The sequence below is a fragment of the Calonectris borealis genome, chromosome 5, assembly GCF_964195595.1.
Source record: "Calonectris borealis chromosome 5, bCalBor7.hap1.2, whole genome shotgun sequence".
NCBI classification, from domain to species: Eukaryota; Metazoa; Chordata; class Aves; order Procellariiformes; family Procellariidae; genus Calonectris; species Calonectris borealis.
In genome coordinates, this window is record NC_134316.1 from 18,020,452 (window position 1) to 18,034,728 (window position 14,277).

The following is a 14,277-nucleotide window of genomic DNA, read 5'->3' on the forward strand; positions in this document are numbered from 1 at the left end:
GGATGCTTCACTTTTTGATTCCCTGTCAGAGGAGGTGCTCGCTGTCCTGGCACCCTCTGTGCCTTGCTTGATAGGGAGGCCTGGGTGGTGGCCTGGAGCAACCACCCGCTGCTTCCTGCCTTCTCTGTGAGTCAGAAAATGATGCTTTGCTGCCCTCATCCTGTGCTGAGTAGCTGAGTACCAACAATATGTCACAGCTTTTGTTTCTGCTCCTCTTGCGTGGTCTGTCTCGGGAGGGCCCACACGCAAAGTGATACTGATGAAAATCCCACCTCTGTTACGGTTTGTAGGCTTCTTTGAATCTACTTTAAACAATAGTGACTCAAATTCAAATCTGCAACTTTGTTAAACCAAAGGAGGTTTCAGTAGGGCTGAACTAGCTTTCCAGTTGTTCATCCAGGCATGTCAGCAGACACGATATTTCATGTGCCTTTAAAAGGTAAATGACTGTATAGTTAGAATCCTAAACCACAATTAAAATTATTATACTTTTAGTCAGAATTTAACCCCGTTTGCAACCTTGGTCTGTAGGGCACTTCTGTTTTTACTCTCACTGGGAGTCATATAACCCTTTATATTACAGATTTAGCCATATGTATTATTCCTTCAGGATCGAAGTGCCTCTGTAACAACATCATTGATTTTTGCTTTTGTTTCCTAGGCTGTGAAGATATTATTGCTGAGAGCATCTCACTAGACACCTTAATTGCCATTCTGAAGTGGAGCTCTCAGCCGTATGGTTCCAAGTGGGTACATCGTCAAGCGCTACATTTCCTCTGTGAGGAGTTTACCCAGGTCATGACTTCAGATGTCTTCTATGAACTCAGCAAGGACCACCTGCTCACAGCTATTCAGTCTGACTATTTACAGGTAACCTGCAATGCAGAATACAGCTGGTCCTGCTTGAAGCAGAATATGTTATACCATTACTAGAAGCACTTGGGAGTAGCTAATTCTAAATTGTAGGCAAGAGTTTGTATGCACACTAAAGCATTCCTTTATAATATGTAAAAAATGAAATTGAAGTAGTGATTAAGAAAACAATTTTGTTCTTGGCTTGTAACACAACCCAAACTGGTGGTATATGCTATTGCTTAGAAGCCTAATAACAGTTTAGAAACGGCTGCAAATTATTTTAAACAAAGCATTTCTGAACCTAACATTTGCCTTGCATGTTTAAGTGTTTTATAAAAATTATGTGGTGGTAGTTATTTTGCTGTAACAACGTACAACCTAGTTGGGGGCAGTGGGAGCTAGTAAACTAGTAATCGTTCAGAAGGCTTAACTTATTTTTTAGGGGAGACATAAAAATACCTTTTCTGACAAGTACTGTAGAATTTCTTTTTTTGTGACTTTTCTTCAGTGATTGTGTGGTTTTAGGGAGAGGAAACCATACTGACTAATAAAAAGCTTGTGGATTTTTGCTGCCATTTCTCTTCTCTTTCTCTGCATCTTTAGAATGATGACTGGCCTTTTATAGCTTAAAGATGACTGGATTTTTTTTTCTAATTGTATCCATTCCAATCCTACCTTTTTTTTTTAAAGTGTTAGAAATTAGTGTTGCTTAAAAAAAGTTTTGTTTACTTTAAACATTTCAGGAATTACAGTAACAGATACTGTTGATCTTCCATGAGAGTGTGTATTATGACTAAATTTCCTACCCTAGCTGTTAAGAAATTAGGTAGATAAATTTTTCAGTACATGATTTTTTTTTTCCTCTAAAAATGTTGAGTGGTCAGCACATGTATATAGGTATGAACAAAGCAAAGTTGTTTTGTTTATAGTATTGCTGAAAATCTTTCTCTTCACCTAGATTATAATTTAGTTGGTTTGATTATTTTCGTGGCTTTCCAGGCTGTGCAGATGCTGAATTTGTAATGTTAAACAGAAGATCCAAACACTCAGTGTTAGAACTGCCCCTTTTAATTAACTTTAATCATTCAAATTTAATACCTGTAGGTTTTCATGCTACGCAAAATTTTTCCTTCTGTAGAAAAACTTTTTTTCCTCTTAGGGATTCAATAAGTGACATGAATCTAAGAAGTCATGATGGTGATATACTAGTAGTACTACCTTAAAATATTTGGAGGAATAGCAGATCATACATACAAATACTTACTTCACTCTTGGTAAAGTTGTATTTCTTTATAGTTGTAAAAGACCTGTGTATGTGACTTTTTTTTGTGCGTGTGTGTGACATTAAACTAAGCATATACAGATTGCTGAGTTTCTCTTTCTACCAGGCAAGTGAACAAGATATTCTTAAATATCTAATTAAATGGGGAGAACACCAGTTGATGAAGAGAATAGCAGATCGAGGTAAGGATTCTTTAAACCACACAGTACTAAATCAAATAACCCAAAATGTATGGAAGTTCTTTTTTGTGGATAATCTGTAACTTAAGGAAATTTAATCTACTTTGTTCGTAGCATGGTCAAAACTAAACAAATGCACTTCCTTTTTTTTAAAAGCTTTTGTTCTCTAAAAAATGAGAACGCAGGCATTCTGAGGGAGCTGGGATTGTTTAGCTTCAAGAAAAAAAGGCTTAGGGGGGGATCTTAACAATGTCTGTAAATATCTAATGGCAGAAAGCAAAGCAAATAGAGCCACGCTCTTCTCTTGGCACCCAGGACAGGATGAGAGGCAATCAGGCATTAACTGAAATACAGGAAATTCTCTTTAAATACAAGAAACTGTGAAGATGGTCAGACACTGGAACAGGTTGCCCAAGTAGTTATAGGGCCTCCATCCTTGGAGGTGTTCAAAACTCAACTGGACGTAGTCATGGGCAACCTGCTCTACCCTGCCTGGGGAGGTGTGGGGAGAGGGTGGTGGTTGTGGCCAGACCAAACTTCTAGAGGTCCTTTCAACCTCTACAATTGTCTGATTTTTAAGTCTGGTTGATTTCCTGTTGTCTCAGAATTATTTTTCTTGTAATTAATTCATCAAGTAAAAAGCCCCTGCAGTATCTTTTGCTTTTCTGTGCTCATGCAGGCTTCTCACAGTAGTCTTATTCTTAGTTTACTGTGTCAACCTTTTACCTCAGTTTGAGTACTTTTCTCCCACAGAAATCTGTGGTAGTGAGAAATAAACCATCAACTGGCATCAGTGTTTTTCCTAAAGTAGATGTAAATGTATTTTTATTAGCTCAGATGCATATTATTGCTACAATGGTAACTTCAAGGGCAGTCTCACATGTGTTGGATGTGGGAAGTAGGTTAAATATACATTTCCCAAATAACAAATGCAAATAGCTTGTAGTTCATCCCCACCATGGACTGTCAATCAGATAGTACAACGAGAGGAACAGAAAGGAAAGAAACCTGCCTGTGTAAAACAGAGCAGTGCTATTGTGGCTACTGTCTTTGGAGGCTGGCCATATTTTTGAAATCCACTGTTACTGCTTGTGATACAACTACTTTGTCATGGACATGTTGTATGAAATGCAACAAAAAGTCAGTTACAATATGTGCTTTTAGTGACCTCAGTAAGTATTAACCTTCTGTCTTCAAAACAAGATTTTCTAAGTGTTTGTCATAAGCACATTGGAAAGTAATGGAACCAGTTAAACAGTAACAGACCTGGACTGGGGGAGAAGCTGCTCGTTTCGAGTAATTGTGCAGCTTCTGTGGTGTTCATTAAGTAAATGGCTCATTTGTCTTTCCTGGGATCATCAAGTAACATGATAAACAAAAGCAGAAATAGGAGCTACACCAAGTTCTGTCAGATTAGGGCCAAATTTAGTCTAGTAATTTAGTCTAAATTCCTCAGTGACGCTCCTGATTTTGCAGCTCTGAATATGTGGCGGTGCCAGTCAAATACCAGAAAGCATTAGAAATTGTAATGGGCTGTGGCCAAAACTTGAGCTGCCTGTACTGAATGGAGGGTGGGTATGTTTGACAAGTTCCTCAAAGAGTGAAGTTGGTCAAAGTCAGGTTGGGCACAATATCTAAAATACAGGTGAAGGTAGTTAACTGAGGGAGGGAGAATGACCTGAGAGAGTCATACGTTGTCATCTTGCAGTCTCTAGGAAGATACCTGCGCTTGGCATAAATAGGTGTCCTGTGACCATGTGAGCATTTTAAATGGTCTTGACACAGCTGTTACTAGGGTGGCTTGCATGAGGCTAGAATAATTTATCCTAGTGGTCTCCTCAGGCCTTAATTTGTAAAAAATAAGTTTCTGAAAACTGCTGGGGAAAGGGAGAGGAGCTGCAGGAGAGCGCTTTTGGGGAAACTGCTAGCAGTGAGGCACGAATGTTTTCACAGCATAGCTCGAGGGAGAGCTTTACAAACGTTTACCGCAAATACTGCTTCTGTGTTTTCTCCCTGGCTTATGCTTTGAAACTGACAGCTGTGCAAATGACCCACACTTGTATAAAGTGAACCTGACTCTGCTGATACTTTGTATCAGATTTTAAGGCATGAAATAGTTTTGTGGAACAATGCTGATAAGCACTGTGGACTTTTAAATTAGACTTTTCTTTCCTTTTCTATAACTTTCTATAAGCCCCATAACTCCTGCTTTCCTATTTAAATTTTTTGATGTAAACTTCTTATTTTTTGTTCCTTCCCACAGAGCCTAATTTACTGAGTGGTACTGCTCACAGTGTGAACAAAAGAGGTGTGAAGAGGAGAGATCTTGACATTGAGGAGCTGAGAGAGATCCTGTCTCCACTTTTACCTTTTGTCCGCATTGAGCACATCTTACCCATGAACAGTGAAGTACTGAGTGATGCAGTAAGTCAGTAATCTCATACAGATATTATCTCTGGATTCTTTGTACTTCAGATTCTACAATGTTCAGGTTATCTTCTTTTCTTTTTTTTTTTTTTTGAGGATTAGCTCCTAAAATGTTATCACTCGGAGTAATACATGTATAACACTTTTTCTGGTTAAATTTTCTGTACTTTATCAGAAGGCTAAAGAAAAATCAGTAGTGTAAGGATTCAGTATAAGAAATGCAAGCTTTTCCCATATTTATATTTAAAAAACCATGAAACTCTTTCTTGATTCTTAAAGATGAAGAGAGGCCTGATTAGTACTCCTCCTTCAGACATGCTACCAACATCAGAAGGTGGAAAGTCAAATGCCTGGCTGCGGCAAAAAAATGCTGGAATATATGTGCGGCCAAGACTGTTCTCACCATATGTGGAGGAAGCTAAGGTAATAATCATTAACATTTGAATATTGTTAATCTGAAGTCATCGGGGGTTCTATAAACAGGGAAAGATTTTGGTATGTTTTGTCTCTCTTTGCATGTACTGGCCTAAAATACTAACATTTTCAATTTAACAAGACTTACAAGATTGATCATCAGGCTCAAGTCTCTAGAACTGGTCAGAAAAATTTCAACAAAATTTTTTTTTGTCGAAATTGAAATGTTTGCGAGACAGATCTTGATGAAATTCCACCGGAAACAAAGCAGCGTTCTGAGGGAAACCTCCCTGGTTTCCAGCCAGTTTGCCGGCCCAGCTCCTCGGCAGCCCACCTGGCAGGCGGATGGCAAGGTGAGAGCCTGAGAGTCCCAGTTTGCAGCTAGTCAGCAACCTTGGTGCCAGGTCTTTCAGGCTCCCCAGCTCCCACCAGAGCTGGGTGGAGAACTACTATTCCACTAGGCAGAGGACTCTGATATTTCTCTTCTTGTTTGAATCAGAACGTATCCAAAATTCTTTTGATCTTCCACAAAATGGAGTAAATATCTTGTGTCCAACTTGATTGAAGTCCTTTGTGTCCTGCTCAAACAGTAGCTTTCCTATTTAATATCTTGCATGAGGACTGTCAAACTGAAGATCCTGTAGCATCTCTGATGATGATGTTTGGTGACAGGGTGGTGATGGCTCTGCGAGGGGCAGAAACCTGCCATATTCTGTTTGACATAATGGGGCCCTTGTAGGTCGCTAACTAATGCCACCACTTAAGGCAGCTCTGACGTAGGTCAAGAGCTCATGAGTCCCAGCAGTGCAGGTGACTGCAGAACTATAAGGATTAGGTGAAGCTGTGCACATCGACATCACCTACAAACTCTGACCACTACTCTGGTGAATTCGGAGCTTTTGCCCTGTGCCTAAGAAAGAAAGTATTTTCCAAAGTATTGTGAGTTGTTGTTGACGTCCTCTTTGAGGGGAGGGGAGGAATAAAACTACTTTGCATTTTGGGCACAAAGGATGGAGAGCACCAGGTGGCACTAAAGCAGCAAAGGAAGACTAGCCAGTTAAAACTTTATCTTTGTATCTTGGATTGTTAAAACTAACAAAAATGTGTTAAAGAACATGTGATAAAAGCTTTGATTCTTTTAGTTTTCAGGTATACGGTATAGAAGTGCTTTAGTAGTAACCTTAAAGTAAAAAGTGCATTGTAAATTCCACCCCCCACCCCGCCCCCCGGTCAGGAATCCTACTTGTTTCTATTAGTTTCATATTATGCTGTTTAATTTTTTTTAGAAGCATCATTAGCTATTTAACCTTAGAGGGAGGACTCTTATTATCTGGTAACTATATTCCTATTCATAGTTTGATTATTGTGAAATGCAAAAATAGCAGATGAGTGATTTCTCATTTTTTTTTTCCTACCCTGTTAGCCTCCCATTTTTTTAAATAAATCCATTTAACATTAAATGAGAATCTTAAAAGGGTATGCATAAATCCCTTTCTATTCTTTAAGACACCTGAGGGAAACACATTTTGTTTTCAGACTAGTGCCTTCTACTCAATGGCACAGAGTTGAGACTTATAGGCAGTAACTGTCTGAGACGGAGTCCAGAGAGTCTGGGCTCGAGAATGTTACTTCCAATCTGACAGGTGCAAAATAAACAAAGCAACCTTCCCAAACTCTATTCACCTGCCTGCTCTTAGCTCTGAAACTCAACTCTGATCATGACTGGAAAATGGCATAGAAAATGCTGTGGAAAAGCCAAATACTGTTTGGGACCTGGAAAAGTTATGGTTCAGACATTGCTAGACTTGTGGCCTCGGGACTGCATTTGCAGCAGCTCCCGGTGGGTATGTATGTGCAGTGCCTTCATGAGGGCTCTAATGGCTGTCGTTGCAGTCAGTACTGGATGAGATGATGGTGGAACAAACCGATCTCGTTCGTTTGCGGATGGTCCGAATGTCCAATGTGCCCGACACCCTTTACATGGTAAACAACGCTGTGCCGCAGTGCTGTCATATGATTACCCACCAGCAAGTTAGCGCTAACCAGTCCAGTCCTCCTTCAGTTATAGCCAATGAGATCCCAGGTAAGGCTGCTAGATCACTTGCAACGCCGATTGATCTCGTGTGAGTGGGTGGGGGCTTGGGGCAGGGGAGAGGGAATGGGAATTATTGAATATTATGATTTCCTCGGAGAGTAGTACTGCACCATTTGGGCTTCTTCCCACCCAGTGGTAGTCCATTTTGCTTTGGTCTACTCTGAAGACATTAACTATTTTTGGATGGCGTAATAAGTAGTTAGAAAGTAAGCTAGTGGAGGGGATAGTATTTTAACCTGCTACAGCTGAACAATTTGAAAAACCTTGGACTAGTTAAACTTACCCTGGCTCTGTTCTCAGAGTGGTTCTCAGTTTTCTATTTATCCGTCTTGGATGACTGATCCAGAAGGCTGGAAAATGGCAAAATACTGATTACTTTAAAAACAAAAAGCAGGGGAGCGTAACTTGTAGGACAGTCAGCTTAACTCAGTTTGCCAGAAAAAATATTGAAAGCAGGCACTCACAACACACTTTTTTTTTTTTTCCAGTTTACCAAATCCACTTTAGCTTTGAAGACAAACCAACTTCATTCCTTCTGTGGCAGACTAAGTTTTTATAGGTGGAAGTAGATATGGCCTCTCTTGACTTCAGGATACTTGGTGTGACATTCCCCATAGCCAAGCCAGGGCAATATAGTCATAAAACCACTGTAATATTGTCATTTAGGCACTTGATCTTTTGGTGCCAAACTGGAAGAATGCATCTGGTGGGATTGCTAAAGCATCTAGCTCTTCCCACCTTTCCCTGGCCCCGTTAATACTCAGTGTGCGTAGAGAATACACTGGCAAAACTTGCAGCTGATGACAAGTTGGGAGGGTCAGTGAATGTTTTGGAGGGCAGAATTAGATAGCTAAATGACCAAGATTAAATTCAGTGAAGAAAGTGGGAAACATTAGGCTTATGTAGGTGTAGCCAGCTGTGTGCGTACAGGATGGCTGAGGGAAGCTCTGTGGAGAAAAGCCTGAAAGTCAGCATTATACAATTCCGTAGTCATACTAAAATACAAAAACAAATGTGCCACAAGACATGTGAAGACATGTGAAGGTCTCAGATGGAGCATTGTGCTTAGCTCTTTAAATGGCCATACTGGGTCAGGTCAAGGATTTGTCTGTCTAGTCTAGTGTTCTTATTTCAGTCACCAGAAGCGAGTGCGTAAGGAAAGTGTAGCAGAAAAAGCACATAAAATAATTCCCTGTAAAATTCTGTGTGCTCTTCAACCCCAGAGATGTTTTACGGTGGATGGTGTTTCTGTGTAGTTAGTAATTTTAAATGCATTTTTAATCCATGAGCTTATGCAGTCTTTCCTTAAACTTGCATGAACTTTGGCATCCATTTTTAGATCAAAGTATCTCATTTCAGTAGATATGGATCAGTTTGGGAGTCTGTAGGAAAGCAATAAAGATGACATGCCACCAAGAAAACAGTCATCTTCCTCCCTCCGCCACTCCCCACTCCCCATTTTATAAGCTCTTTGTATATCAGTTATGTCTCCCTGAAGTCAACGAAGGGATTAGATAAACTGTTCTTGCAGATGCTAGAGCCAGGACAAAAATAATAGGTTTAAATGCTGCAAGAGAATTTAAGTTGAGGTGTTAGGAAGATTTAAAACGCTATTTGGTTAAACACTGCAGTAAGTTTTCTAGTAAGGTTTGTGGAATGGTTTTGATCTATTTGTTTCTTGTGATTCGGGAAGAGACTTGATAAAGCCTAGAAGGAGCTTCTGAAAACTTCTGTAATTTGATAAAAGTACTAATTGTTTGTTTAGAAACTTAACAGCTGTGGCATCTCAGCAGTGCATTACGGTACTCAGACTTTTTCCCCCTCTACAGAAAAGCATAAATATACTCACCATGAATTGAATGTAAAGTATTTCATCATAAGATGTGACTTTGATAACGCTTTGCTCAATCTCGTTTCCAAAGAAGTTGAGAAAGAAGACAGATTCTCAAAGGTCTCCAATGTTTTGCAAAAGTTCTCATGTTCTGAAAAAAATTTGGCTCTGTTGGCAAACATGAGAAACTTTTACCAATCTGAAACTCCACTACAGCTTGATTCTGTACAAGCTAATATATAGGAATTACTGCCAGCCCTTTGATTTGAGCATGGATGCGAGCTGTGAGCCTGGCCAGTAGTTGGAGCACAGGTATTGTGTCCTGGTAACTACCTGCTTTGCTTAGCTCTGTAATTATACAAAAGAATTGATTGCTTTGCCAATGCCTTGTGCTAGGAAGGGTGGATAGAGACCAATTAATTTGAGGAGATTCAGGCATGTACCAAACCTGTAACTTGTACAGGAATCTATCCCAAAGCATAGATGGAGCACAGGAACTGCTGGAGGCAGAGCTAGGCAGCATCGCCTCCATGCCTCTTAGGCCGGGCTCTTAGAACAGGGGGTTCTTTACAGCTTAGGTATTCTCCATCCGTTGCTTACATCTTCCTTGAACCCACTGCCTGTGGACTGTATTTGTATAAATGCTATTGGCAGCATGTCTTGGTGCTCTTCTTGCAACATTATTGAAAAATGAGTTCAACCTCTGCTGAAGTCTGTTCTACTTTGAGGCTAGGTTCTTCAGGTAATTGGGTTTCCTTAGGTATTTTCCAGTTTCAGTTTGAACTAGAAATCCTGCAGCTGACTTGAGAGAATTGTATTTTTTATATAGGTAATCTCTCTTCCATGTGTTTCACATGAATAATAGTAAAAAACCAGAAACAAACCTGGGTTTGAGAAGATAGCACTTTTTCATGAAAAACTTGGATGATTTTTATGCTTACTGGTTTGGAGAATTGCTTCAAACTTCTCTAAAATCCTCTTTTTTCAGTGTTAGCAAAATGCTTGTTGTAGCTAAACATCTGGCTGCTAAGCCAGGATTTTTCAGAACAATCGAAGTGTGTGGAGGGTAGTGTACAAGACTTATTTCCAAGCATTGAAGACTGGATAGAATTGTTGGTTTGGGGTTTGTTTTTGGGTGTTTTTTTTTTTTAGTACAAGAACTCAGTTTGGCGGGGGGGGGGAAGTCCTTCATGTACCAATGTAGACTTTGTGAAATTGGGACCAGTTGTAGTTGCATGGTGTTGGGTTTTCTTCTCTGTAATGCAAATGTCTTTTCACACTGTTCTTGCTGTCTGATCCATTTAATTTTTATGAGCTTTCATTATGGACATCTGGTCATGGTAATATATAACGCTTGTAAAGCTGGTAAAGGATCAGATGCCAGGACTTACGTATTCAGAGATCTGGATTTGTCTTTTCTTATGATGTGCACATTTTCCTGAGGACAGAAAGACCACAGAGAAATATCATTCATCATCAAACAGCAGCAAGAAGTGGCATGAGAGAGTTTTTCAACAGGATAAATACCCCAAATTATACGTTATTTCCTTTTGGAAAGTTTTTTTTTTTTAAATTATTTCAATATGTCTGCATAAAATAACATAATTTTAACAGGTTTATGTTGGCTTACAGTTTGTGTAATTTTTTAGAATGCTCTTTCTGTAGTTACATGCTGGTATTATGGTCTTGTGATTATAGAATTCCACTAGAAGTATGAAGTGTATGCCAAAAAAATCAGTGAATTTTTGGCCTGTAGAATTCATGAGGGAACATTCAGTTGTTATTTAAGATATCCTGCCCCCACCTCAAATCATAAAATTCCTGCATCATAAGGAGTTTACAAAGAAGGCTGTATTTGTGGCTTACTCGAGCAGAAGCTGGAAAAATGTTATATGTCTCTACCATTTGTATATGTGTTATCCCATGTGCCTTAATGATGCTTCAAGGAACATGTGTAAGTCAAACTGTTCTTGGCAGAATGCTTCGTAAACAACCAAAAAAAAAAAAAAAAAGGCAAGACAGCCTGATGTTAGACTTTCCCTTCAGAATTAAATCTAACCATTGCACTCAAACTTCCTGTCTCGCAGTTCAAAAAGTAATTTCTATTATCCCCATTCCGTTCTCTATTATCCCTCCAGTTCCCAATCTCCTCATTGTAAAAGAGATGATCAAACGGCTGCAGGAGCTGCGTCATACTGAGCAGGTGCAAAGAGCGTATGCTCTCAATTGTGGAGAAGGCGCCACAGTCAGTTATGAGATTCAGATTCGTGTGCTGCGGGAATTCGGACTTTCTGATGCTGCTGCTGAACTTTTGCAGGTATGAAAAATTGCTGGTATAAGACCACAAATGCTTTGATTCTGTTCTGCTTATGAATTGACTTGAATGCGTAAGCTGCAATAAGAGAACTGCTTTGTTTGTGCACATGCAGGTGCAAAAATGCTTTGAAATGCCTGCGTAACTGTAGAACTGTCCAAGTGCAAATTACAGTGAGACTGTTGCATTTGGTTTATGTGATTTTATAAATGTGTAAGTGCAATGTATAAATATTTTTCTCAAGAGTTGTTGCCATTCAGGGTGCTCTTACTGCCACAGATTTTGGGGACAAAAAAATCTGCTGAAGAAGCAGTTGATGAGAATAGTCAAACCATAACTAGAAATCTAGATCATGATTTATTCTTGAATCAGAGAGGAGAAAAAGTCCTAACTGATACAGTAGATCTGCATAGTACATATCAGGACTGGGAAATTGGAAATCCTGCTTCTGTTTGTATGCTGCTGTTAAAGCAAAATGCATTTGTTGGTCAACTTATTCAGACAGTGAATCTGATGCTTCTTGTCTTGTTTTTAAAAAAATCTTTCTTCCATGGTAACTGTAATCACAAGTTGTTGGTGAGGTTTTAAGTGGCACAACTAGCCTGTTACAGTACTAGCAGATTTCTTATTCCAATGCGTGTTAGTTTAGGAGATTTTTCTAGATGAGTTCCTACTTTTGTTTTGTTACATGCTGGGTTTTTTCCTTTGCAGAATCCTCACAAATTCTTTCCTGATGAGCGATTTGGGGACGAAAGCCCACTCCTGACAATGAGACAGTCTGGACGATGTCGCGTTAACAGTACTCCCACTGCAGAAACCATGTTTACAGAACTGGACTCTTTTGTGGCCTTCCATCCACCATTGCCCCCTCCTCCACCTCCATACCACCCACCAGCAACTCCTATTCATAACCAGTTCAAAGTGGGCTGGAAACAAAGGGTGCCAACTCAACATCCCTCACGTTCCTTTTCTTACCCGTGTAATCACTCACTATTCCACTCCCGAACCATTCCCAAAGCTGCACCGCCCGTCTACTTGCCGAGTGTTAAAGCAGCACCTCCTGATTGCACTAACAATGCAGGTCTGGGGAGACAAACGGTGGCTGCAGCAGCAGCAGTGATGGCAGCTGAGAAGCAAGTAGTAAGTATTATGCTTTCTCCTCTTCTCCCTATCTCTGGCCACTCAAAGTACCTTATAGAGAGGAGCTGGAGAGAATTCTTATGGTGAAGTAACTTGGCTTTGTTAAGTAAAAGAGCATCTTCATTGGTTAGGAGAAGAATTTTCTACCAAACTGGCTGTCAGCATTCTGCGTCCCAAAGGCATGCCTTAATCCGTGGGAGAATGAACGTTCCAGGGCCAGGAGCATTTTGGAGGGGCAAGTGGGACTCTCAAATCTTCTGAAATAATACAGTTTGCTCTACATTTAAAACAAAGCATAAGTCAGCTTCAATAGTGGGCTGTGTGCTATAATTCAAGGGTAGAAATAGTGATATTTTGGCTATTCACAGGTAAGTAGTCCTGAAGTAAACAGATGTGTATAAAGGGAACCTGTGGAGAATGTGAAGGCCTTACAGCTGTGAAAAAGATTTCAAAATTAATAGGCAAGCAGAAATTGGTAATTGCAAATACAAAGGGGTTTGTCACAGCATTTAAAGACAATAGTTACAGTTGCTGAACTACAATACGATGCAATGAAAACAACGAACTATAACATACTGAACAAAGACATAGCTTTGTGAAGTACATGAAATGCTAAATAAAGAATTTTGTAATTTATTTCTGCAGTGAAAAAACAAGTGGACAGTTGTGTCATACTAAAAACCTGCTCTTTAGATGCAGATTTGATCTGGAGTTCTGAATGGAAAAATGGATTTTTTTTTTTTGCTTTAGCAATCGTCCTAAATATATTGCACTCCTTTCTATATTTTAACCTAAATTATTTAACTTCAAATTAGAATTGTCTTCCATTGTTTGTTCAAGGGTGGGTTTTGTAGCATAAGTCTCTCTTTCTTGATCAGTACTGACTTCACTAAGGAAACCATATAGTGATCTTTTTCACAGTTTTTTCACATTAGAAATGTCTCTACTAGAATGTTTATATATAAAGTGCAAAGAGAAGCATAGACTTAATATGGATGACACTTTTGTTCTGTATTATTTCTGCAATTTGTGAGCTACTAGTAATCAATGATTACTAAAATTGCTTTCATTAGGAATGATAAATACAAGTAGAAATTTTAACTCTTCTGTCGGGAAGACTGTAACATGCTTGTCTCATTGCAGGATTGCTTATAGGTGTAGGTGAGAAGAATGCCATGCAACAACTTCCATGCACTTCGTGGACCTAGGCAGCACTGTGACTGATGCTCCCCCCCAAGCCCTGAGGCTGTCATGCATACACATACGTGTGCATGCAATTAACTTACTTTAAAATATGAATCGCAAGCAGAGGGGTTGCAACTATAGTGACAAAATATATGTTTCGTGGCTTCCCTGCACTGGAACTGCATGCTATAACAAACCATTTGTTAAGTTCTGCACAGAGTACCTTGTTTAGTTTGATAATTGCAAGTGGTTAAAGCAGGCTTACCTTTTGAGAGTTTAACAGTACATTGTCATTTACTGCATATTCAAGACAAGATGTGTTTAAGAAGAAACTATTACTGTGGCACAACAGCTTCATGAAAGGAAGTTGTCTTGAGCTAGCAGGAAGGTGGAGGATACATGTGTTCTTTAAACAGTGTAGGAAACTTGCAGCCTGAGGTTAGTCTAGGCAAAGGTAGATTAGGAAAATGCCATTTTGAATTACAGAAACTATCCTAAATACAGTTTGTTTAGCTTTTGCTTTGTTTCCATGGACCAATTTCTTTTCTCTTCCAG

At 39.5% G+C, this 14,277-nt stretch overlaps 1 protein-coding gene across 1 annotated transcript in view; it reads left to right on the forward strand.

The window, feature by feature from the left end:
- The window catches only part of BTBD7 (BTB domain containing 7), a 44,450-nt gene that overhangs the window by 25,191 nt on the left and 4,982 nt on the right, over positions 1–14,277 (forward strand). The window contains 9 exon segments of the mRNA XM_075151191.1: positions 662–870; positions 2,244–2,319; positions 4,580–4,740; positions 5,023–5,166; positions 5,300–5,362; positions 5,364–5,510; positions 7,051–7,240; positions 11,222–11,400; positions 12,109–12,537. Of these exon segments, the coding sequence (XP_075007292.1) occupies positions 662–870; positions 2,244–2,319; positions 4,580–4,740; positions 5,023–5,166; positions 5,300–5,362; positions 5,364–5,510; positions 7,051–7,240; positions 11,222–11,400; positions 12,109–12,537 (1,598 nt within the window).